The following is a 27,630-nucleotide window of genomic DNA, read 5'->3' on the forward strand; positions in this document are numbered from 1 at the left end:
AGTCACTTACTTGTTTGCAAGTTGAGATCCACCTCGGGGTTCATTGGAATTTCCCGGTTACTGAACTCGGATGCTGACTCTTCCGTGGTATTTTCATAGGGATTCGCTGGAACAAGAAGACGTGTCTTGCTAATAAAACCGTTGTAAATCTTGCTTAATCTGCCTGACAACAAAGCCTTTTTCCTACCTTCCGATTCGTCCGATATTCCTTTCGCATGGAACACCGGAAGATTACGCGATATTTAAGCTAAGCTGTTTGCAATATTCACGCGTAAGGATCCTTTCATTTTCCTTATTTATTTTATTTCTCGTTGGCTTGGTAGGTGAGTAAATTTAAAAAATCGTCGATCCCGAGATGTTTGCAAAAAGATATCCGAGAGCGATCCATTTTTTATGCAAGTGTCGTAATATCGTAAATAAATAACTATATACAATAACCATAAATAAAATCTGCTCTTGTTCTCAAAATTTAATATTACAATATTTTGTTCTCAACTTTATCGGCGTCGAATTACCAAGCACCGTTAACAGATCGGTTGCTTTATTCGTATTTCCTATTCGATCTTGGCTCTCATTTCCGCGGGAAATTCTTTCTTTTTGACGATTGGCTCGAGGTCCCTGCGGGGACGTCCGCAGGAACATCGGTTCAACGGATCGCGGCGTTAATTCGAATGGCCATTAGGATCGCGCGATGAAATTGGAAAGATAGGGAGTAGATATTCGAGACAAACGCGCGATGAAAGTTAAAAAACCGCCGTGACCCACGTTGAAAATAGGTAAATCCCGGCTGTCGTTACCAGCTCTATTCGTTATCGATTCAACAATGGCTCTGACGAGATGTTGCGGTCCGTGAAATGGTAATTAAACGACCGTTCGAAAGTCGCCGCGATTTTTATTACCACGGTCCAATGGTCGTACGAGTGCACTCTAATTAAGTAAAACCGTGTTAGTATAGAGAGAGAGAAAAAGAGATTACGAGCACGCCTAGTACGCGAAATCTTGTTGATTAGTCGACATATTGGCTGTAGATCGTTTTTGATCGATGAAAGAACGCGTGACGGCGATAAAAGGCTTACTTCCTTCGAACGTCACTTCGCTGATCATGATCCATCGGGCAGCGAAATACAAATGTATCTTGAGAAATCGTCCTTGGCGTTCGTGTAACCCTATAGACACGTTTCTCGCGTTCTCCAGCACGATATCCGGTATGTAGGAGTAAGATAATGGTTCCTCCTCATAGGTGTCGTCATCGACACTGAACCAGACATCCGCCTTCGAGAATACCTGGAGCATACAAAATCCAAGATGGGATTGCATCGACGATACGTGTCGGTTCTTCACCGTTATATATAATTTTGTAACAGACTATTATCATTTATTCGCTATTATTAATTGTTTCAATGAATTGAAATTAAAATATCGTAATAACGTAATATCATATTTTTCGGGAGATTTTAATCAAACATAATCGAACGGTATAAGCACAATAATCTACAACGAAAGACAATACATTTCGTTGGGAACGATAACGATCACAGAATTAGATAGTTAATTAATTCGGGGATATAATACATCGCGTAACTCGATAAATTTAATCGCATTCTCTATGGATGGCAACTCGTATCACGATGCTTCTACGCTTGTCAGCGTTATAGTTTCAATTTCAGCGTTAGTTAAAATATCATTCGATTAACGATGCCGTCTACATTAATTCTCGTGTAATAATGTAACAATGCGATGTATTATACGAGAGAAATTCACGCGGTGAGTGATCAGCCATTGGAGAAGAAAGAAATGTACGATTTAATAGGAGTTAGTAGATGGACCACTCGCTCGAATCACCGTGTAAGCAATAACCGGTACTTAAGCCCCGACTCACTTTTAACGGCGAGGCCTTTCATTCAGATGAAAGGAAATACCAACGATTCGTCCGGTGCATCGCATTGACATTTCAACGTGCAAGATATGTCGAGTTGAGTTTAAAGCCGATTTTTTAATCCACATGACGATTGAAATTTCCTTCGTGTCACGTTGGTGAGAAATGTTTGTTTTAACCGATCATTCGAATATCGTCAAAACCATCGTCGATCTCAAGAAATATTTGAAACAAGACGATTGAAAATGTTTTCGAATTCAAGTAAAAATTAAAGTTTCTCGTTGGTTTCGAAGAACACATAACGGTATGGAATAATTTTCTTTTCTGAACAGGCGCGTACAAAATATATGAAAGTGTACTTTTTCTACTGTAATTCGATAATTGTCTGTCATTTTTGCTTATGGAATAATTAATACTTAGCAAAATAGAAATGAAAAGAAATACACATATAGACGAAGCCACTGTATTATGGCGGGTACATAGATTTCCTTGAAAAGAGGAAAAACACTGCTCTCTGTCAAGCAAAAGCACTGATTAATCAGCAGATTCGTACGTATCTCGAACTACGAAATATATTTTCAGGAAATGAAACGAACGTGATAACATGTAACAGTTATTCATTAATTAAAATGCATCAATTTTTTAGATCTATCTGTCAGCCAAAGAATTACTTTGCTATGATACTTCCAACGTTAAAATTCCAATAATGATCAATATTTCATGAAAGAAAACTGCAGTTATAAAATTTGAAATCGTAACTAATATAAAATTCGATATGCCCGAAGTCGATCTTTTAATCGGCGTGCAGGACAGCATCGTAATCTGGTTTCAGGGAAAATATCGCAACCGTCTAACGACGAGCGGTGGCCATTAAAAGTTTTATCTTTCGTTGGGGTGGTTTATGTGGATTCGCAAGAGGAATGGGTGCATTAAAAGATTACCCACCTGCACGTCGCGGGAGAAATAATTATTGGTGTAGATGTGCACAGCCTCGAAGATCCAAATTACCTCGAACTCGAACACGAGCTCCACGTAATCGTCGACGAAGGTGTCGCGCATCCAGGCGACCCATCCGGTGCCTGCGAACGAAAAAGTATCTGTTTCGCGGGGAATTGATTTACCACGAATCCATTCCGTACACCCTGGGTGGGCAACTTCGTTAACCTGAATCGAAGTTAAAGCCTGAGCAGCGATTGATCTATTGTTTCTCTCGTTAATTGAATTGATTCCGTTCGGGGCAACTTCCGGATACGAGAACTTCAACCTTCCGACCCACCTCCATCATTCCACTGTCGATTCTCTGTTTTGTAAAGCGTCGTCTTCGCGTAATCTACTGTTTCGTGTGTTTTAGCAGGTGCTAAGTACCGATTGACAAAGGTTTCCAACGTAATTCACAGACTTTAACCAATTTGATTCATCGGTCTCTAAAAATGTCGCTATCAGTATGTGCGAATCTGTTTGGATTACAGAAAACATGTAGTTCAAATTTGTAACTTTGAGAGTTAAAAAGTTAAATTAGTCGGATATTTTGTATATTATTGTCGGAATTCTTTCAGTCCACAGATATCTTTCAAGGTTTATGTTATGCGATTATCTATTCCTATTTTTGACATCCTCTATTTTTTTTTAATCCAATCAATTGGCATTCTCGACAGAACTTGAGAGAAATAGTAGCTGTGATATTAGAGAATTTAACACACTATTCATTTACTCCTTTTCGGCAAGAGAATCGATTCTTCCAGTATCCCTACCTCAGCGTTCGCTTAAAAATTTTAAATATCATTCTCGCCGGGTTACTTTCACCCCTGCAATCGATACTCCGGTTTCAAAGTTTCAAGAATCAATCCTTACGCCGAAAAGTATCTCGTTGCCTATGCTACGTACAAAAGGGTGTTCAAAGTTCCTCGCGCGGCATCGTAATTCAGAGACTCGATATCGTTGCTTTATAGCGAATGGAATCGACGTATAATCTTCGAACTCGATGAACTGCAAATGAGTCGCTCACCGGCCAAAGCGTTTAACTCCGCTTTCTGAAATTTTTGAAATTCTAGCGCCAAAGCACCTTCGATCGATGCTTATCCCGCACTATCTCATCAATTTTCTCTAATCTTTGTATCGTGGAGTTACTTGACAAATAAGCGGCTCAAACAACAACGTGCTGCGTCGATTCGAAAGACGTCGATTTCTCCGGAGGCTCGAGAACCTCTTCTGGATGCCTTCCGTTTCGGCACTTAGCACCCCTTCGTGTATCCACCCACCGATTACCTCTTCCATCTCCCATGTCCAGCCTGTAATTATCCGCGCCGACCTCTCCATCGATCAGCCGGCCTAGACCATCGGTCAACAAGTTGTCCTGCCTTTTACCGTCGTACGAGATGTCGCTAAGTTCGACCGTCGGGGATTCCGGTATCGTGTAGCTCACCACTCCACCTGAAACACCGCGGAGAAGTTTCGTCGGTGACAACTGTGACGACAATGCCCCTCTCTTTTAAAACAAAGTTGAGCAACCAGCCAACTTTATGTTATTCCTTTGCTCTCGCCTCGTGTACCCCGAGGAAGGAAGTTGCAGGGTTGCGTCGGTGAAACAACGGGAAGGTGAGAAAGAATTGCTGCGCCGACAGCATTGTTTCATTAGGTAGACGGTTCATCTTCCTTCATCCCGAGAAAAATAAAACTTGGAGAATGAAACATTCTTTCTTTTCGATAGTCGAGGTTGTTGGATCACCGTTGGATTTCCTTTTAGTTTAGAGAGTTTAGTACAGGTAGATTTCTTTCCTTAGTAAAGGGGATCGAAGAAGGAAAGTTGGAAGGTTGCGAGGCCGAGACGTCGAAGAGAGATGGGACAGAAAAGAATCGCTGCGTTGACAGTTGTATCGTTTCGTTAGGTAGACGGTTTACGTATCTCCAGCTCGATGAAAATGGTATTTTCAGAATGAACTTATTCTTTTCTGCTCGATAGTCGTCGGTTGTTGGATCGCTGTTGGATTTCGTTTAACTTTTTGAAGGGGTTGAAAGTGATAAATTTTTCCGGTAAGCTTCAGAAGGAAAGTTGGACGATGTGTCGACGTGATATGTTGAGGAATAATGGATAGATGTTGGGAATTCGTTAGAAAAATTCAGATAAGAAGTTTTCAGAGGGTTGGATGGAAAAGTAATCCGTCGGGTGACTGATCTTTCCGATCGGCGGAGTGTCGAGAGAGCGTGTCCAAGAGGTCGGACATTCGTGGCGAGAAAATTAATAATGAACGACAAAAACGGCAACCACTTCGCTGTGTGTCGTGTTTGGAATCGCCTAACTGCTCTCAATATTTTACGGTGTCTACGTTCGTGGCCGGCGAACCGTGTCACGCGATGCGGTCGAACGGGTTTCGGACAAGTCTCCAGTTGCCTGCTGCGCCAAGAAAATATTGAATCTTAGCATTCGTTTCAGGAAATACATCGTTCGATTTTGGCTAGGAGTAAATTGGGTATAAATCTTTCCATATACAAATCCCACGGAGATATTTATACGACGCGATTGAACTGTGTTTGACTGAGTTTACGATCGTTAGTCATTTCTGACAATAGGACAATGATAGAATTCTATAACGAGATATCTTAGAGTTTAGCCTTGTTTCTGATCTAAACTAAATTTACATCGATAATGCATGGTACTAAAATTAGTTTTGAAACTAGGTAAGGAAAAAGTAGGCTAGTAATTAACATGCAATTTTTTTACGATGAATGGCAGTAGCAATTTTTTTACAGCCTAATCTATTTTCAACAGTTTCCATAATAATAATAATGATCGCGCGTTCAGTTCGATCAAATCAAAATTATGGATTGTTGGAAGAATGAAAATAACAGTTTAAAAAAGAAAGATAAAGCAGCTAAGATAAAACAGTATGAAAAAATGGAGAACCTGAAGATAATGAACAATTAAGAGAAATATGACGAAGGATGTGGTTGCTAAATGTGTACGAAAAATTTGCCTGAGGCTGTATCGAAGAGACATATCTAAAAATATAAAGACAAGACATTGTGATACAATTTCGTACCTGTTATAATTAGATTTAAACGATAAAGAGGGCCTGTACGACCTATTTACTTCAATCATTTCGATTCATATTTTAGCTTCAAATTTACCACAAATAAATATACGAATATATTTCTTCTTGTGTTTGAATTCTAAATTTAATTATATCCTTTCAGTTCATCGATCTTATTCAGGAGTTTACTTTTCATTTAGAAACACGAATATCATAGTTTCTTTCATGTAAAATCTACCTAATTAAGAACTAACTTATTTATGCTGTTTCTGTATACATAGATGTATATCTTTCATTAAAAAATTCAGATACGTATATTTCCATATTCTTTGAACAGTTTCTATAATATTCTTCGAAATGTATACACCAGTGAAAGACCAACAGGAATTTATCGTATGGTCCAATATTTTATACCGGAATTCGCAAATTGCAATTTGTAGGTTGTAGACTTGCCTTTTACGATTTTATAATTTTTACATCAGATAAGATAGACAAATTAACGATATAACTTGTAAAATTTACTTTGAAAAAATACCATTCATTTCGTTACCAATCTTGTTAACATTATGTAAAGATATTTAATGACTCGCGACTAGTAAAACTTCGCTGGTAATATTTGTTCGATCGTGCAAGTGGGCCGTGCGGATATAGCAAAAATAAATATAGGTACAGCGAAAACTCTCATAATTTGCAGAACTTCTTATCAACCAGTGAAATCCATTAAAGACATCGCGTCGATGCTCCGCCAACTTCCGTGGCGCATACATTAAAAGTACATATCCCGTGTTAACATGAAGCCGTGTACACACCACCGTTACCGCGACTTCGCCCTGTAATCCGGCAATCCGCTAATCTAATCTGCGCCAGCAATCCTCCTCCCGGCCGCCACACAAATTATTACGAAGTTTCATCGAGTGTCGTTAGAGCAATTTCCAGGGAAGTTGCCCTCAAAGGCGAAGAGTGCACTCGTAACAAGTTTCGAAATCAATCCTCCCCTCCATCACTGCGCCCCGCCCCGTGGTCTGGGTCATTTTCAAAAGCCACTTTTCCTCGGCAACGAATAACGAGACATTGATTACGCGTCTTCTCTCCACTACCTCGTCAAAGTTCAGACCTGTTGTCTTCCAGGCTTGATTAAATTTGCCGCCAAATTTCAGATTTTCGCTAGACAGATTTTCGCTGAAATCTAGGTAGAGGTGTGTATATATGCATCTAGAGAAAATTTGATATTTTTGCTCTTTGGTTGTTTTGCTCTAGTGTTATTGTGGAAACCTTGCAAAGTTCAGGGTTGTCCGAGTCTTTAATTATAATGGCGTGACGATCAGCAATATGGTCTCAGCTTAGAAAATTTACTGCGCGGATTTTGAGTTCAGGGGCGTTGTAGGCGCTTTTTAACTCGTTATACTTCGAAATTTTTTTAATACTATAGACTAGCAACTTAAGTATATTTCTTTAGCGAAACTATTTTGGAACCAAAAACTCTCGTTCGAAAAGAAGTATGTTACCAGTTTCGTTTCTTTCTCATTGTTTACTGGCGACAACAGTATGAAAGCATTTTTTATACAGTATAATGGTTCAACTCCCAAAGGAAAAGGCTCTGTTCTAAGCTTCCAAAAAATCTATAAAATTCCGAAGTACTTACAAACATTTTACTACGTTATAGACTGGTATTAGTTAAGTTAAACGCTTGATTCTTCTCTTTGATTCTTTCTCGATGAAAATAACGATCCTTTTCCAAGGAATGCAAGGATGAAATTTCGCTGAGGCTCTCAGGCCTACTACGCATGAATGTTAAGAGAGATGTCGCAAGATATCAATTATCTAAAACTTTACAAAAGTTCCAACACCCGACAATTTGGTCAGCGATTTAAAACAATGTACATAAATTATCTAAAAAACGTCTAAAATCATTCTAATCAAATCTTCATCAAACACTCAAATACTATCCCAGATTAACTATCCCTTCCATTTAACAATCTTTCCCATTGTTAAAGTAACCTCAGAGGTGTAGACAGTGGCAACCATGATGTGTGCTTTTTACATAAAAATAATTTGTTATACACAAAAACTCTACCTTTAAAAACGAACCGCGATTAAAATCTTTTTAAAGGATTCTTCAAGTTCCTTGCAAGGATTATAGTGAAAATTCAGAAAATATGTAGCGAGTTTGAATAATATTAATAAAATAAAAAGTGTGTAGCTAGTTCTCCGAGTCACTAGCCCGGCTTTCGGGAGTAATCTTTCGTGTTCACCGGTCTAGGCTGGTAGCAACGTTGTTTTAACCAGATGTCGTGCACGGCCCTCATAAATCCGGCATTCCCGCCCACCGCAGCTCGATCTCACACGCTCTGAACGCTTCTTATAGCGTGAAACCTCTCATGTCGCCTGTTCCGAGTCGACCTCCACCTCTGCCTTTCCGTCGTTTTCGCGCGCCCTGTTGGCGGTTCTTCGACATTAGCGACCCAGAAAAATCATTTATGCAAATAGCCGGCCATTACACTGATATTGATATACCGCGGCGTTGCTGCGCCAGGTCACGTCGCGTTTTTCTGCGCAAAATACATAATATGTATTTTATTAAACAGGGTCTTTCAGAAAATTTTCGTCCAACTTTGGGAGTAAGTAGCATTCGTCGAAAGAATATGATCGAAGCTGTAAGATATTTATGGGAAATCTGAGGGCATAAAAATGCATACAACACACATGTATAATATGCAAGAATATATCCAAGATATATATTTATATACATATAGCCTATAACGAGGTCCTGATATTTTTCTTAATTAAATTTCATTATAAATCAGTTTAACACTGAATATATATATATATATATATATTTATATTATATATTATATATATATATTATATATATAATAATAATAATATAATATAATAATAATAATAATAATATAATAATAATAATAATATAATAATAATATATATATAATATAATATATTATATATATATATATTATATATATATATATATATATATATATAATTATCACCTTCTTCTTCTTTAATGTGATTTTTAATAATTTTCCATACCGTACGACAGTATTTCATGGATAGTATTTTCGAATTTCAGAGAAACGATATATTTTCGACAGCTTCTGTTGATTCTATCAGTTCTTTCGTCAAATTGTTTCTTCTAAAATATGAACAAGGCAGTTGTTAATGGACACGCTTCAATATTCCAGAGTTTCTGCGTCGTTTACGTATGATAATGAACACTCTATTGGTTGGATGTCTGTGATTCGGAGAAACTTTCTTATGTAATGTGCTCTTATGGTGTTACACGATCCATGTTTATCAAGACTTTTTCGTTTTGACGTTATCTTTTTAATGTATACGTACATAAGTATCCTTTTTCGAATTGTCATAGCATTCTAGATAACTAATTCGACCGGGTATATTTTATGAATAGCATAGAGGATTTGAGAAACTGGATTCAGTCATTTGTTGTAATGTTTAGAGGAGGATCAATGGGATATTGTGCATTTGATCCACGTATTAAATGGTAGAACTTTCGTTCATGGACACGTGCTACGAGGTAGAATTATTCATGACGTAACATGATGAGAACAACGTACACTTGAAATTGAATTAGGTTCCACATAGAGCGTTATCGATACTTCTAAGCTTACGTGCTGTGGAGAATTTGGTGTAGATTTTTCCTAGAATATTTGATAGTATATTAATAGCTTTTTAATGTAAATTTACTCTATTTCGAGTTCTAATTTCTCCTATGATCGTAATGATAGCATGAATATTATGGAAAAAGAAAAGAAGAAGTATATATATAATTTTCGAAATCTATGATACGTATCTTAAGACTTTCTCTGAGCTCTCAAGATTCATAAAACTTTCTGTAATTTTCAACATCTTTGATATTCCTTGAAATTCCCCCGAGTTCTACGACGTTCCTCGAAACTTCTTAAATATCCAGTAACTTTAAATATTTTTAATATTCCTTGAAATAATTAGAACCTGCTGAATGTTTTGTACCAGCTCATCTAACGACGTGCCTAACCTAAACTTAACTAAAACCTCTAGAGTCTACGGTACAACATGTTCTCCAATATCCTCTAAAACTCTTGCAACCTTCTGAAACCATCGACATCCGATGTCCTCTCAGACTTCTGAGATTCCCGAAATTCCCTGGAACCTGACCCAAACCTAACTCGATACCTCCGATATCCTCTGAAACTTTATTCATCAAACGGAGTTAATAAATAACTATCTCTTCTTCCATAGTTATCGAAATTGAAACCCCTATATGTAAACTACGTACTTTGGGAAGAAATAGCTGCAGAAGTTGCGAAATATATTTCACAAGCGCCGTAGTTAGCTTCATCGTGGTCTAAAAGTTTAAATAACACATTGATATACAATTCCGATAATTGTTTGTTAGTAAAGTGTAAGGATTTCAAATCTTTGATCATTCCTTCCTTCTTTTATGCAAGGAAATATCTTCTTTCATAATTTTCCTTATAAATTCCTTTTGCATAAATATTTTTAAAGATATATATTACGAATTCTAATATTCTAATTTATATACATTTTTATTCGCGACTAAATCTATCTCGAAGCTAAAAGTGGTCGACGAATAAAATTTATCACGCTATTAATAATGTTTCCTGTGTTGAATTTTTATAACAGCTAAATTTTAAATAGAATATTCTACTTTACATTTTGAATGATTTTTAAAAATAACAAGAATCAAGAACGCGTCGAGAATACGTTATCGAAAGAACAACGCAGACATTGAGAGATTTTTATGACAGAGGGATGAAAATATCAGAAGCTAGAGGCGAAGGTAAGCTTTAACTCTTTCACTATACGCGAATTCCACGGCTAAAGTTCGTGTCACCAGATCGTTGAATGCTTTTCACTTTTCTAACCAAACCACCCTGGACATTATCAAATCTGTGCAAAGTAAAAACATTCTGTCGAAACTTCCTTCTTTCTCGTTTATTATGTTCGGTCGAGGGACGAAACTACGAGCTAGTCGGAGACTGTGACGAAAACAATTAACAATCCGTGCGCGAAAAGTTTTTCTCCATTAACAGCTGCAGCCGGCTTGAGTTAAATTAAATTATGATTAAAAGCAAACACGCGCATACGCACGCGAGACATGTACCAACACGAAAGAAATAAAAAAGGAACGGATTGAGGACAGGATTGTGGAAAGAAAGGAAAAATATAAAAAGCTGACCTAACGGAACGTTATGAAACTCCACTTCGTTTGACTTTTTACTTCAGTAAATTAGAAAACAGAGTTAGAAATTTCATTATATTCATGCGCGAATGTCGCGAAGAGTAAAAGGGTATGGCCATTGCGAAACCTCACTGCAACGAGACGAATTATGCGAAATGAAACGTGGAAACGTTATACGCAGCTTGATTATTTCCTGTTAGATTGAAATGTTAAAAAATAGCCCTCGGTGGATTTCTGCCTTATTTACAGATATTTTATTTAAAAACTAAAAGAAAAAAAGAAAGGATTCTCTCGCCGGAAGGCTAAAGAATATCATCGGAGAATTGCCAAGCCAAAGAAGCACACGGTTAATTTTCTACCGTAGTAATGGCTATGTTAGGTTGCAGGATTCCCTCTTGTGTCTTTTTCTAAGTTTTTTTTTGTCTTTACTCTGGTACTTCTTGTATTCTAATAGCAGCGTCGCTATTGCTCGCTTTAATTAGTATTCATATTTCCTTTTTTTCCATCCTTCCTTTCATGTTTTTTTTTTGCCCCATCCGTCGACGCTTTATTAAATGCAGCACCCTTGGAAAATTATATTTAATCCTGATAAATATGTCAACCATAAATATTAATACGCGGCGTATAAAAAAATATGGGTCAATTGATTCCATTCGAGGGACCATCCATTTAAAAAAGAAGTATTCAGAATTAGTTTCCCTTCTGCGTTTTTTGCATACTCTGGCTCGTTGCATGCGAGTGTCCATCCGCGTGTTCTCCGATAGTACTCCCTCGCTATGAAATATTAATCTCGAATTTCCCGCGTTCGTTGCGTATTCATCCGGCGTACACTCGGACGAGATTTTTAAAACGTATCGTTTCAATCACTTCGCAAGTCATTGTTCGTACCTGCTAATGAAAAATCGATACGCGTAGATTCGTTATTGCCCACGGCTTCATGGTATTTCTTTTGCCAATACACAATGGAGTACACTTCATTTAATTACGACACACTCTTTTACGTCTTTTACATTGGCTCGATATCACATTTATAAAGCTTCTTTTTCCGTTTTATCAATCACTTCGTCACGTAGGCAAAATTACGGATTCATTTTTCATTCCTTAAGAAAGTAAAGAGAATTCTTCAAAAACATTGTTGAGAGAAGGATGATGAATCTTTCGTTCAGTTTTCTTATAAAACGACGTATCTCGCATACAAGGAAATAAACGTTGCCCCATTTTGAAGGTAGTTTTCATTCCGGAAATATGAGCATACTGCACAGCGTGACGGATCGCCTATCTAGCTGGATGGAAGTCATTTTAGACGAAAGTCGGTCTTTTCTTATCGCGAGTCATTGTAAATATTTGAGAAATTACGAGGAAAGTATTTATAAATTCATTTTATAAAGCCTAGTGACGACGCTATCTTCCTGAAATTAATTTTACTCAACGGGTCTGTGCTTTCGAAGTAACATAGCTCTGATTTGATAAAAATATGTAATCTGAGTAATATGATTTTTGATAAAATATATATTTTAAATGCAAATAAAAAAATATTTCCATTGTCTTATTTAGTAGCTTTAATCTCTCTAAAATTCTTTACTCTGTAACTTTATTTTACGAGATAACGCAGCCCTATTTTGTATTATAAGGAACAATATATTTCCCAGTCTATCTATAAAATATTTTTATGTTTCATATCATACGTTTTCTTGCAAGATATGCGTTTCAACGTATATACCACAAGCAAAAAAAAAAAAAAAAAAAAAGGGAAAAAAATACCGGATTGTCTTAAAATGGAAATGTTTTCCAATGTCCCGTCTCGTTTATTCACGTTTCTGTGCCATCGAACCGAACCTAGTTTCAGAACGCCACTGTCTCCACTGTCTTTCTTCTTTCCATTGCAAGAATTAGAGACAATATGGTTGTGTTGCTTGTTCATTTTGACACGGAAGCGTTCATAGAAATCGCGAGGTTCTCAGTGTCGCGCGATGTAGAACGGATGCTTGAAAGTTTCCGCAAGTTGTCGACACGCGTTGCGTGTTCAGGATAACCGAGAAATTGCGCGGCGACAATGGCGGTCGGTGTTCGCGTACGTGTTTCGCGGTGACTGCAACAATGTCCCAGTTGGTCGATTCCATTAGACTCGTTTAAGCAGCAGAAGTGGATCGAAAACAAATGTGTAGCCTGTAGAGAGTGATACAGAGAGACAGAAGGGTGGAGCAGTAGTCGATGAGCTTGCTCGTATAACGCAGTTACCAGCGTTAATAGGATCCAGCATCGCAGTTGGACTCCAAACGCCGGTTACGGATTCACTCGTTGCCGTCTCAGCAGCGGCTCGCCAAATTGAACGAAATTGCAATTTGGAAATTAATCGCCGGCTGTTCGGCCGGTCGTCGTCGTATTTCCATCGTACGTTCCACCGTGGAATTGCAAATTCACATCGGCTACGATTCTTCTTCGTTCTCGGGACCACCACCAACCCCCCATCGTAGACGGAATTAGGTCGAAATCTGAATCTTTGATATTTATGTCCCCGCGATTTGCGTATCCCGCGCTGGAATTTTCGCGATTTGTAGTCTTATCGTGCGGAGCTTTTGTCGTCCGAATCTCTGAATATTTGGAATTTGAATACTGGAATATTTAAACATTTAGGATTTAGGTATTTAAAACTTGAAACTTAAACTTTGAAACGCGAATATTTGAAAATCAGTGTTTCGAATGGTTCAACGTCCGAATATTTAAATACTCGAAATAAATGAAATAAAAATTTGGAAATTTATTATTCGAATGTTTCGACGCTTGAATGTGCATTTGTAACTTAAACGTTTACAATTGGAATATTTCAAGTTTAAATCTCCGCGCCCCAAATATTGGAAAATTCCGATGTTCACGCGTCGAATACTTAAAATCTAAACGTCAAAAAGTAAACTCTTAACACTTCGAATATATTAAATTTAAGTCTTCGCCGTTTGAATATCAACGACCATGTTCGAAGCGTAAAGTCTTAACGTTAGAATATCCTTCTCGTAACCACAATTCTTCCGCTATGTAAAGCGTGCGCGTATTATCGTAGCTCGATGGTAGTCAGTACACCTACGCTGAATTCATTAACATCACTCACCCGTGTCCTGGCAACCTCTCAGTTCGATTCGAAGGCAAACGGTGCGCCGGTGCTCGGAATGCGGCAAAATACGAATCTGGCTGGCGAAGATCGGCGGTACCAATCGATGTGATATCACGGTCGACGTGTCGCTGTTCCCGGTCAACACCTGCAACAGTTACAAGCGAAACGGCTTGCGACACCGTGACTCGAATTTAATTTTTCGCTGTTGCGTCGCGATTAAGCGTTGTTTAACCAACGTTTAACCGGCGGATGCGTTAATTAATGGCCGCGTCGAAGCGGCTGGTAAATTAAAGCGATCCATTAATCGGTGAACGATTTCCGTCGGACAAATTACAGAGCAAAATGGGGGGGGGGCAACACAGGGGGTCGATTCATTGATTCTTCCGATAAAACGCATTTAATCAGTGCTTGTCCCTAAGTAAATTTGTTGGTGGAACAACGTTTTCGACGATATATTACCGTTGCCGTATAATTATCGGGTTAATTGCAATAATTTAACTGATTTAATTACAACGTCCGATTAATGCGTCCGCCTGTCCTTGCGCCGAGTAACAGTTTCCGTGACTACCATACGATTAATTCAGTTACCCGTTTCGCCAAACAATTTTGTGTTTGATAATAATGGTGTAGCCACGTAAAGGGCGTTGATAGTCGATTTGTAAGCGGACGATGATGTGCGTGGCCTACCTATGGTCGAATCGATGTCAATATCAATCAGCTTACCCTTAGAAGTCTCAGCGTTAGAGGCCGGGGCACGTGGTTAGACATAGATCATGATTGCATCTGTTCGAAGGTAGTGTCACGGTTAATGCACCTCCACGGACGGGCCGTGTAAATTATCGTTTGAATAAACCAGGATGTCGTGGTTGGGCTACTGCTCGTAAGTAGCTGGATGCTTTGATAGATTTGCAGTAAGTAGACTGTGGATGATTATGAACTTATGGAAGTCTTAAGCGCGTAAAATAGTAAAATAATATAATGTACGTAATGCAGCAGCGCTTAATATGAGTACTTTTTATTTAAGCTTCTTTCGTTTGAACGAAATTTTAGTCTGCGTCTGATTAAATGAACTCGCGTGGGCTAAATCTACTTATCGGAACGTGAACTTCTATTACATACTTCTATTACATACTTCTATTACATACTTCTATTACATACTTCTATTACATACTTCTATCACATATGGGCAAATTTATACAAAGGAAATTCGTCTGTATGTGAATATATACAGAATATTAAAACGAAAGTATACTGGTTATGTTATTTAGAGATCGAAACTTTTGTTGCTTTAATTGTTCATAATTATTCATGATTATATATTTGAAATTATTCGAAGAATTATATATATACTAAATTACAACTATTACAGTTTTATTTGTAGCCTGTCATACGTTTTTCTAAAAATAAGCAAGCATCCAAATACTTCCGATCCATAACGCAAATAAAACGAATTGGCGAAGCTGAATATCATTAGCAGCAAAATATAAATGCAAATTTGTACTATATTTTACTATAATCGTACGATATAGTAAACTCTACCAAGTAATAAACGATAATATCGTCCAATTTTCCTGTCCCTTTTCTTTCCTATCTTTAAAGCCTAGAGAAAGAAGAATAATTACAATTCGGCCTGAATAACGTGACTCGTCTCGTGCACACCAATTTCTATTTCCTTCGTAGAAGTGTCCGTCGAGCGAGGATCGCGAAACGGGCTGCTTCACACGCCACCGGGCGATAAATTATCGTTCGTTACAGACGCAGCTGTAGAACCCGCCTATCGCGACCGAGATTGCTTAATTGGACGATTCCCCTGGAACGGCTCTTAATTATTCGACGATCAACCAAATGAAACGGCTACATTGGAAATTTATTCTATCCGGTCGAAATCGGAAAACTTGTTTTTCCAGTTGCATTCTAGCCAGTTAGCGAATTGATAACGTTAAATAATAATGAACCTAGATCGTCACGAATCTCGAAATGATTCGTTCGAGATTGCTGATAACTCGTGGCTCGAGTTTCGTGTTAAATATATTCGCTGTTATCGACATGTACGTCGCGTTCGTGCAAGCTACTGTTACATTTTTATTCTTTTCTAGATTTTTGCGATACAAAAAGTGATATAAAGATATAAAAGTGATCTAAACATTTTTAAAAAACTGTGGGTAACGCGCCATTAGCTTAGCGCGCACACACACGAAGAAATCATTTTTCAAAAATCTTAAATTTGACGGATTATAAATATCGCTTTTCAAAATTGATCTCGTCGTCGATTATAAAGCGCGTTACAAAAGAAGAGTTTACTGTAAATCACATATCATTATATTATGAAGATATAGATGTAAAAATGTCAAAACTTCGGTAGTTAGCGAATAATGAGAATATTTATGTGATTTTCTCATATGAATTCAAATTTAGTAAAAGATCCGCGAATACTGCTAGGAAAATTTTAACGCATAAATTAGTCTAGGGGAAAGTTACAGTTCCATTCTAAGAATTTCTAAAATCTAAAGCCGACAATTCTCATAAACCTGTAATATGTAATTTCTTAACTTGTCATTATAAATATTATTATTATAAATATCAATATTATTATAAATATAAACTTGTTGTTGTGAAAATGCATTAAGTCATGCGGAAATTACTTTGATTAAATATATGATGTTTAAAAAAAACTATGCATAATTTCGTTTGATACGAGACAATCTAACGAAACCGTCATTATCACTTAAATAGCACCCAACAAAAGTAGAAGTGGAACGTTTTTAGTAGAAACAATTTTTCCAATTCCAGCGGCGAAGCAGACGTCTTTTAATGCCAGCGAATACATTAGATTTTGATTTGTCCATAAAAGGTGGTTAACGCGCCGAAAGAAACTTCGAAATTGTAAGAAGGATCGCGATGAGCGCGGTTTGCAGCGTACACGTACTTATCGATGGCCGCATCTCACTTTCCTCTTTTCCGGTTCAATCTTCGAGAACAGTTAGAGGTAACGCAAAGGTTCGCGAATCCCGTGACTCGAATCGTCTTCGAATCGCCGACCCCGATGGAATCACAATAAGGAGATCCAAGCGTTTCAGCAAAGCAAGAAGTTCCTTCTCCACTGAGAAATAAATCGAGACTCTTTATTACTCTATCATACTTCTTCTTCCCCAATGAACCATTGTTTGAAATGGAATTTTAACAACGCACACCATCATCTGTCTTTCACATTTTCCACTTTTCTTAATGACAATTTGTACCATCAAATTGTATCACTGTATATATCGTTTTTTTGAATTACAAAATTGAATAATTTTATCAAATTACCCTGATAGCTTCCCGAAAAATACAGAGGTAAGTGGGAAATTCTTGGAATGTATTTGCTAAAAAGGAACTTCGTGTCGCGCTATTATCATTACCATCAGTTTCAACCGTCAAAAATACCCTACTCGTGAACCCTAGACGCGGAAGCTGAAACAAGGAGCCAATTTTCAAATGTTCTCAGTCACCTGTCCCGTGGATATTATATTTATTCGCCGTTATTATTAAATATAAATCCATTTGGCGTATCGTCTTTTTTATACTTATTTTATTAACCTTCTCTTGTTCGCCACTGTAAATCACGTTGAAAAGATTTTGTATGGAAATTGCGCGCAAAACTCGGTGAAGTTTATCGAAAATCTGAATTGACAAGTAGTTTGAATTATCAAGGAAGCAATTGATCAACGATGATTTTACATTCGTGCAAAATAACGACTTTGCTCGAGTTACAAGAAGAACGTAATGTATTAAGAGTCACGTGTTGGTCTCTACAATCTGTCGACCTAAATCTCGTTAAAAGAGTTTTGTATGAAATACATGCCAAACTCAGAGTTTACTTAAACCTGAATTGTAGGTAGGTTGATTACGGTCACGTTATTCAGGATCGTCCGACTTAACTTACTTCTTCTCCACTGTCAACACACGCGCCTCTAACATGCTATAGACGTGAGTACACGTACCTCTTTGTTATCCCAGCGCTTATATTGCCGCCATTCGGTGAACCCAGGACGTCGATACTCGAGGGTATACTCCTCGACGTATTCCTGACCACGGCCGTGATCGTAACGACCCTGACTCTGTACACCAGTGATCACGTGAGGTCCAGGAAGATCTACTTGCAGCCACTCACGAATTCCTCTTTCTATTTGGCTCTTCGGGCACCAGGCACCGCCTGCTGTCTCCTTCCGCAGCCTGTTTTCGTCAGAATTTGTTAGCGTTACGTTCTGCGGCTCGTTTCGATGAATGTTAATGAGACGTCTAGATCGATGGCCACTCCGTGACCGCTTTTAATATTATATGAGTATTTTTTACTGACCAATTCTTGAAAAATCTCGAGACATTTTCTTAATTTGTTCGTTAGTTAATAATTTCAATAATTAATACCAATAGTTTCGATAATAGAGTCAATAATTTGGAAAAAATTCCGGAGACAGTTTCTTCGTTTGTCCGATAATTTTTTCCTTTTAATCTATTAGCTGGGAAATGTGAGTTAATTCATCACTTGGATCGTGTTAGTCTTTCTTGGATATTTTAATTTCTTTATTTCACTCGAGGGTGTTCTACTTTCTCAAGTATCATTTTATTTTAAATGACCGAAAGTGACTTAATTGAAATTGATTTGAATTTATCAACTTGTAATTGTCTCATCGTAGAAGTTCCTGGTTAAGGGATGATATTTTTTAACAAGTTAGATTAAGTTGTTTACGAGAGCAGCTACGTGAGATCGATTCAATTTATTCCACTTGAACTACTGCGTTGGTTTCTTGATAACTAGATAAGTTGGATATAAACGTTTCTTATAAACAACGCATGGATTAGTATCGGTTAAGTGTTACGTGCATATTCAAATTGTTATTTTAATAATTTAGTACGTAACAAATAAAATAGATAAGCGGTGCTTTTTCTACTTCAAGTTCATCAAGGGTACTGATGAGATTTTATTAAACACATATTTATACGCGTTCATATTCCATTGAAATACAGAGAGGGATTAAAATCCCATAAAACTACATTGAAAACTTTGTTATATTTCAAATAGATAATTTTTCAATAATACTCTCTGGATTATTTATCGCTGGATTTTTCGCAAAATTCATTAATCACGTTTCAGAGAACTGACGAAATATCCGTGGAAAAAAATAAATAGTGAAAGGTAGAAAAAACAGAAAATTGGTAAACCGTTCGATCGCATTGATATTACGAATCGAAATTTGACACGCGCAGCAGTTTGCGTTGGCTCGAAAAGAGGGTTCCCAAAAATCAATTTTCATTCCCGTTGAAAATTTGTCCTCGTTCGACCGGGCCTGCCAATGCACCGACTGAAATTGCACAATAATAATCGTACCGAAAATGTAGCCACGTCAAAATCGTACGAGCTCAATTCACGGATCGTTACGCCATATCGCCGAATCCAACCAACCCTCAACCCCTTCTCCTTTCTACCAGTTACAATAGCCAGTGGTCATTTTTCATTCCAATTGGACAGACATAATTAATTGATATTATATTTCCGCCCGCAGTGGACAGAGACATGGCAAATATCGAGAGAAAGAGAGAGAGAGAGAGAGAGAGAGAGAGAGAGAGAGAGAGGGAGGAAGCTATAATTGATACTTTAGGTTCCTGACCTAAAGTTGCTCGAAGTTAATTAATTAAATTTCTTTGACGGAACCTTTCAAGACGATGAATGTTTATTAACATGACCAATGTACACGAAATATTCCAAACGATCGAGAATATCGACGTTCGGAATCGAGAAACGAAAACCTCTTATTTGATCTGCTGCAACAAATAATACTTTCAACTGAATAAGTTTTTAAGAATTGCTAGGAATACTCACAAATAGAAGTTTTCTAGGAATAGCCGGGAAATTGACAGTATTTTATGAACGATAAAGTCGAGAATTATTTTGACAATGTTCGATAGGATGGAAAAATACATTTTAATCTTACAACCGAACAGAAGGACAATTTTGGTAATACGAAATTTATTTCGATTATTGAATTCGAAAATTGCTGTTCATTAGACTGCTCAGTAATTTATGATAAAATTAAAAGTCCAAAAATAATGTTTATAATTTTCGTCACAGCTTTTAGTTCGCGAAATAAATTACTGTGCAGGTTTCTTTCATATTTACATTTACGTTTCTTTAGTTCTCTCCATAAGAAAGTGAAATTCCATAAAAATCCATAGTCTGTCGTGTTTCTTGCCTGTCATCTTCATATGGTCTTGTGGTCCCGTAACATCGCATTGAAAGTATCCAATTAATAAAGAATCGCGGGGAGACCAGTTTTGGAAGCGGCGCGAAGTTAATGTTTCACCGATTCTTGAAGAGCGAGGTGCTCCGTCTAGGCGCAGTTATAGTCCTCCGGCCATTACAGCATCGTTCGAACAAAGAAGAACAATTCACGGGGCCATTCGCCGGTTTCAAGAACTTCTTCGGTTCGAGGGAAGTGTACTTAAACAGCGAATCCGGGATTCAGTTCTTTCCACCGTCCCTCTTTCCCTATTTTCTCCAACCTCTCTCTTTTCCAACCAATCCCCTCCTTTTCGCGTTTCCTCTCGTCCCGACGCTCCCCACGTTTGCTCTAAATCGACCCAATGAAACTTTCGCGAAACTTTTACCACCTATTGGACCCGCTCGTGCTCCCTACCTAATAACGAAGTTAACTTGCCGACTGATCAGAGGATCCGTCGCGTTTTTCTTGCGAGTCAACGACGTCGATTTCATTCCGTGTGTTCCCATGTTGGTATTCAGCTGTTGAAGCGTTTGTCGTAGCATTTTGTTTTGATTGGCTGTATTATTGGACACGATGTTTAAATAAATAGAACCGATTTGTGTTTCATCTTTTGATTGAAGATTCGAATAGTCATCAGAAGAATGGTCTCTGCAATTGTTTTCAGTGAAGTTTAGTATTCTTTTGTTAGTCGATCGATTTGCTTGTTGCGAGGTAGCGATATTGCATTGGAAGATTTAAAAGTGTGATTTATTAATCTTTTAGTTCTGGCGGATTTCAAGTGAACATTTGTCTGTGCAACATTGTGTGCACGTTAGTGCTCGAGGTATACATACTTGAAATTTTGAATATGATTCTTTTACGTTATCGTTGCAATGAAAGATTTATTAATACGCCCAATGGAATTTATTTAACACGTGTAAATGTTTTTTGTAAATATGGAAGGAAATGTTTGAATATTTTAAAAGGATGTAATTTAATTAAGCATAAAAATATCAGCAACGATTTTGTTCTGTATTACCATTACAGCCACGCGTTGCAAAACGTTTTTTAGACCAAATAAATACAGTTTCTATATATCTGTTATTTATTCATAAAGTTATTACTAAATAATTTAAATTTATAATTTGTTCGTTTCATGAAAAAATAATTAATATCTTCTTGCTACATAAATCGACGAGGGTAACTGAATACGTTACAAAGAATAACGTATATTAAGGTATTCGCTACCCGCAGCTAAAGGGTTCAAGCGGTTAAAGTTATATTAAGGTATTTGTTTCTTTGGAAGTTTTTGGCGTGGCTCTTTCTGAAATTTCTCAGGGTTGTGAGAAATTTCAGTGAAGTTTCACGAAGTATTTATTATGGTGGAACGTTAGTTCCATCCCTTATGGATGGCAACGCCAAGTGTTCCAGCCGTCTGAGCGGTCCTCATTTATAAGGTGCTTCCAGTGTCTGACCACGGTAGTCTACTACTACTGAATATCGCTGCCACGCGTAAATAGGAAGGCACGTTTCAATAAACGTCCTCATGAAACGAACACGCGAAGCAATAATAGATTACGAATGTTTATGCAAGTTTATAGCAAATTTAAATATACAAAAATGTACGGAATGCGTGTAACATATCTGCGAAGATATACGAAAAGATTATAGCATAAAGCATTTATTATAATACTACATTACTTACTTAAACTCTGTCTATCATTTCGAAACATTCGAGAAAATTGAAGTTTTTTTATTCTTCTATGCCATCTTTCTTGCTTTTCATTCAATTTAAAATATTCAGTCATTATTTCGTAAGAGCGCAGATAAAAGCCAGTATAATGTGTAACTTCACTTAAAAGTAAGGAACACGAAGAGCTTTAAATGTTTCATTACATCTTGAAAAATGAATTAAATGCGAGATAAGACGATTTAACTAAAGAGGGCGGAATGTTTCAAAGGGTAAAACACGTATCTATTTAATTTTCATTTCTTTTAATTATACTCATAAAGATATGGATTTAACATTCGCAATCCAATCTTCCGCGGCAGTAATTAAAGGAACATTCTAACGAACGTTCTAACAGCTACTTCGAGTAATTTCATTCGAATATCCTCTTCTTTCCTGATTAATCTCATAAAGCTGCAGTCTCAATTTCATTTTTCATGAAACTCGATAGAAAAATTCTATGCTCAGCACGAGAACGTTCAGAAGCATGTACAGGAAGACAAGGTCGTGGCTGGTGCTCGATCACGCGAATTGCTTCTTCACTTCACCCCAATAACAACGCAATTACGGCCGGATAATAATTCTTGCGGGAAACTGCCAATGCCGCGCGTAACTTCGCCCCGAACGGTATCGAGCTAACCGCTTTTTTCCCTCCTCTGTTGCTGGTAATTTTCGCAAACGCCAGTAGAAAAAGCGGAAACAGTGTCGCGGTGAGCCTCGATTAATTTTATCATCCAACGTTGGACGTGATTAAAAGTAAAGTTCCGGACGAAACGGCCGCGACAGCCGGCGATCGTTAAATTACAGACGCGAATGAGAGACAGCAGAAATGGCAGAAAGAGACGAAGAGGAAGAAGAAAAGCAGAAAACAGGCAGGCGGGGGAAGGCGAGAGGAGTATGGCCGTGGCATCTATGAGCGGCACGTTAATGTAGAAAGCGTGTCTGTCGCGGGACGGTTTGATCTGTTCTCCCTTTAGGAAGCGCGTTAAAAAGGCAGCCGTGGTACCATTTAACAGCGGCTCGACGACCAAGGGTACGCAGAAAAGGGTACGTCGTAAAAGTAATGCGCTCACCGGCCATTTCGTGGACCGACGTTCGTCACATACGACGAGGACGCCGTAATGGCTGAATCCGGTATGTCGCCAGACTCCATCCCCAAGGATTGATTGCACGCTCCTGAAACACATCGTTTAACTTTGTTATTATATGTACGGCTTGTACGTATGAGTCGTTCGGAAGGCACATCGATCAACGCCATAAGAAAGTGGAAAGAAATTATGTTACAAATATTATTTCTTTCAACGTATCTCGGAATTTACGATTATTTATATTATTTATTTGCGATATACGAACCTATAGAAGTAAAATGCTTGGTTCCTATGAATGGGACGTTAAATGTATTACCCACGATGTAGTAAGATTGAGAAATTTATAGAAAGTGAAAATGATCAGTTGCAGAATAAGACTTTCCTCATCTGTGACTTGCTATCATTTTACGTTGCGATTTGTTGACAAGTTAATGTGTTACGAATCTTTCAATGCTTTTGTGATAAATAATGACGTAAGAGTACGGAAGGTAACGAACGATTAGAGAAGAAAATGAAGATAATAAATCGAAGATAGATCCTTGGTTTATTAAGGTAATTAACTCGTAAGGTTCTCAAAAAGTTTCTGCTGGTTTTATAGTTTCACTGTCGTTTACTGTGTTTGGCTTAACTGTATAACCCACATAGTTACCTACGCTTACGACTTCTGTATTTGCTAGATCGCGGTCGTAGCGATTCACCGTCGTCCCCTTGTTTGCCAGAGAAATCATGGCGCACAATGATCTAACAAGGAATCGAACGGCCATTTCCGTCGTGCAATCGTACTCCATAGTCACATTCCACGATATCTATCGTACAATGTCGACCGACGATCGACGAGCGGAAATGTAAATCGAAAGATTAATAAGCCTGGCAATCAAATCATGGAAATTCTAATCTTTCCCTTACGGTTTCTTCGTGGCTGTATTTTATATCGTGCGGTGAAAGTTCGTTGATCGACCGAGCAAACACAACGCTAAAGGTTTAGAAATATTTGTGACAATAATACGCCCATGGGAATACAAATATCGTTGACGTATTGGTAGGTTGGAACGGCGGGTGGTGGACAATTTTTCCTGTTTCGATGCTCCTAAAAAATGGAACGCAATGTTACGTACACGACAGATCAAATGGCTCCCTATTTGATTTCCTGTTTCAATGTTTCGGTGTAATTGCGCGAATGATAGAATTCCTCGTCGAGTGAATTAAGAATATTTATGTTGGAACGGTACACGTACGATGAGTATTTAGATTTAAAGTATAAAGTGTTATATATTGAATCGAACGTTTAGAATTATCGTGTAAATTAACAAAGAGTGTCACTGAAGATTCGATATGTCTTTAAAATACTCCAAGCATCTACATATTCTTGAGAATATTTATATTGAGAGATAGTTGAATATCTATTGAATAAGAAACAAAGCAGTAGAAAGAAGGAGAATGTCGACAAGAATAATAGCAAAATGTTAAATACGAATCTAGAGACCAGAGTGTGTCACAGTTTTTACAGGAAGTGGAAGAATTTTTATTTATTCGTTAAACGTAGTTACTATTATTTCACCAAAATCTCACAATTTCTGTTTTCTATTTCTATGTTTATACAAATATATTAACTCAATGTTTGTTCCTTTATAATATCCCGTAAACAGCAAATTTCAATCTCATCGAGCTCAATAACGCATCAATATATCTTTCTCGGAGATGTGTTCATAATTCATCCTTTTTTTCAGCTTCTCTGTTTCCAAGACTTTCATTAAAATCACGATCGGTAATAAGATAGACGCTGCAATCGTTGCTCGGCAAGTTGATGGATAAGTGACGAGCGTCTCTCCACGTGGTATTATCCGGTCGCTACACACTTATTAGTCCGTCAGCTATCTCATTCGCGTTTCAATTTACCCGAAGTTTACTGGCATTCGAGTATAATCTTTCCATTAAAGTTTTCACCGGACGATAAAAGTCCGCGCGGCCTGGCCAAGTCCAATGTGAGACGCGAGAGATTAATCGGCGCGAATAAATTTACATTATCGAGATGAGGAGGATCGACGGTTCTTTCGCTCTCGCGCGGAAGACGCATTTTCAATTGCGCGCGGATTAAACGCGGAATCTTCTGCAGAAGGGCTGCCATTTACGGCATAACGAAGTAAGAGATTCTTGAATGTAGAAGTATATTATGGATGTTACATAAAATAATAAGAGAATTGCAAAGATAAAAGACGAAGAAAAATATTTGAAATTATTACTTTAAGAGGATTAACGTTTTCCTTCGATACATGATTTGATATACACGAAGGAATCTGCGATTTATAAACGTTATACAAAGATTTATCGTCTTTAAAGGTGAATTTATTAGGCTCAAGAAGAGACAATTAATCTTTTAAATATATTAGACACATTATAAATATAATAACGTATATTACAGTGCTACAATTAGAAGGTCGTTCTCCGTGTCAATTCGATTTTTTACTTCTAGTTTTTCTGTCTATATATTTATTCCTTTGTTAGTAACTGTTTGAAAATCTTTGTCGCAGTATCATACGGATAATATACCAATTTATCAAGCTTATATTACTTTTCCATATATGTTCCTATATTTCATCATTTAACGTTTAACGTAATAAAACGTCTCATAATAGGCATTCTCCAATTATTTTGAATATTGTATTTGCAAATAATGTACGCATAATAAGTGGTTATTATATCTTTATCTATTTTAGAATCATGTTTAAATTAAGCAAACACTGAAATACTATATGTTAGTATCCCTCAAGAGATCGATGACACTGGAGTCTCCAAATATTGCAAACAATACTACGTGACAGGAAATATTCTTAGCCGTTAAACGTCCTGTTCTACGTGAATCTGTCTTTCATTCACAAGCTGGCCCGTTTATTAACAACAGATTTCCAAAATCAAGCGCAGGATAGATTGATTTCATAGACGTTCTTCTTGGCTTCGGCAGCCGTAAGATGGTAAGCATGCTTCCGCTCGATTAAACTGTTTTCCTCTTTTCCCTTTCATCGATCCTTCTACGGAAATCCTTTCCGAGTAAGCCAGCTTTCCCTTAAACCGAGCCGACGAACTTTCCTTCCGCGGAAATAAAGCAAAAGATTCCTCCAATAAACATCGCCGCTTACGATTTTACTCTGACAGGGAGCGCAATACAAACGAAAAATTCTCTGTAAATATAGCTTTTTTCAGGAAAAGCTTGTACCTATTCGGTAGAACTCGTAAAACATTCCGCTTCAGGAGTTTCCTTTTGCCCATAAAAATAACGGAATTAACGGGTGAAGTGACCTTTCCATGAAATATTTCGCCGTTAATTATTTTAACCATTGGTGTACCCATTTCGATATTCCCCTTTTACAAAATTAAACGCCGCTTAAAACGCAAGTCGACATTTTTCTCTCTGAGACTACAAGAAGAGAAGCGAGGGTTTACGCAACTTTTCAGCGGAACGCGACTTTCTTCTCGTCCCTTGAAACGTTCACGTTGAACATGCCGACGCTAACCGCCAAACAAATCCACCGTGATTCAAGGAAAATGCTCGGCCGTTCGCCGGAAGTTATAAAAAGTTTCAATGAAACGCTCCCTCGTTCCTCGGACCGTTTGCGCCAAGCTGTCAGAGTCTTCAATGGCATTCATGCATCGCCGGCGTATCAACGTCGTGCATCGTTTACCGCGCACGTGCACGCATTCAATGTAAGTACCGATGCCAGAAGCATCCTTCATGATCTGCGTACTTCTTTCACGGTGCTCGGCCGATTTTCAAGCGGCGACGGGCGTCGTCTACTCCGTGCTCGCTATGAGATTCCTTCGGATGGCTCGCGACAAATGAGGAATTTCGTGCACATGCTGTGTGAACCTTTACAAGGAAACTCATCGAAATTTGCTATTAAATCGTTGTATCGTGCTTTCTTTAGTGAATCGCTGTCATTTAGATTGTGAAGTTACGAGTGAAGGAATTTCGTTAATTTCACTGGCAAAGAAAGTAGCAATTTTTGTAAAGGGATGTAAAATTTCGTATATAGCAATTTAATAAGTTAATTCTTCTTATCTGTGGGAGCGTATAACTGTAGCTTGGAATCTGGGTGGAACCGTTAAATATTTTTCTTGTGGTTTGTTTCGTGAATGACGCTCATTTGGATCGCGAAGCCATGATAGCCTGATAAAGTAGTAATCTTAATATAGCGATTCAGTGCGTTAGTTTCTTCCTTTTATTTCGTGGTAGCTACAGTTTGGGTAGTAATGTTAAATCCTTCCCTCTTTATCCTTCGCGAATGGTTTCCATTTGGATTGTGAGAAATTTTTGATAACTCGGATGACTGATAAACAAACTGCAGATATTT

General features: G+C 37.7%; 1 protein-coding gene across 3 annotated transcripts in view; it reads right to left on the reverse strand.

The window, feature by feature from the left end:
- Window positions 1-27,630, reverse strand: part of LOC122569552 (discoidin domain-containing receptor 2-like) — a 141,094-nt gene that overhangs the window by 14,549 nt on the left and 98,915 nt on the right. For 2 of the 3 annotated variants that reach the window (XM_043730755.1, XM_043730754.1), the window contains exons 3-9: window positions 23,270-23,372; window positions 18,212-18,443; window positions 14,229-14,376; window positions 4,142-4,306; window positions 2,822-2,955; window positions 1,077-1,284; window positions 11-106 (exon numbers count right to left, since the gene is read on the reverse strand). In XM_043730755.1, the coding sequence (XP_043586690.1) occupies window positions 11-106; window positions 1,077-1,284; window positions 2,822-2,955; window positions 4,142-4,306; window positions 14,229-14,376; window positions 18,212-18,443; window positions 23,270-23,372 (1,086 nt within the window). The remainder of the gene's footprint in view (window positions 1-10; window positions 107-1,076; window positions 1,285-2,821; window positions 2,956-4,141; window positions 4,307-14,228; window positions 14,377-18,211; window positions 18,444-23,269; window positions 23,373-27,630) is intronic. The other variant, XM_043730756.1, reaches the window with a different exon arrangement.

The sequence above is a fragment of the Bombus pyrosoma genome, linkage group LG7, assembly GCF_014825855.1.
Source record: "Bombus pyrosoma isolate SC7728 linkage group LG7, ASM1482585v1, whole genome shotgun sequence".
Classification (NCBI taxonomy): domain Eukaryota; kingdom Metazoa; phylum Arthropoda; class Insecta; order Hymenoptera; family Apidae; genus Bombus; species Bombus pyrosoma.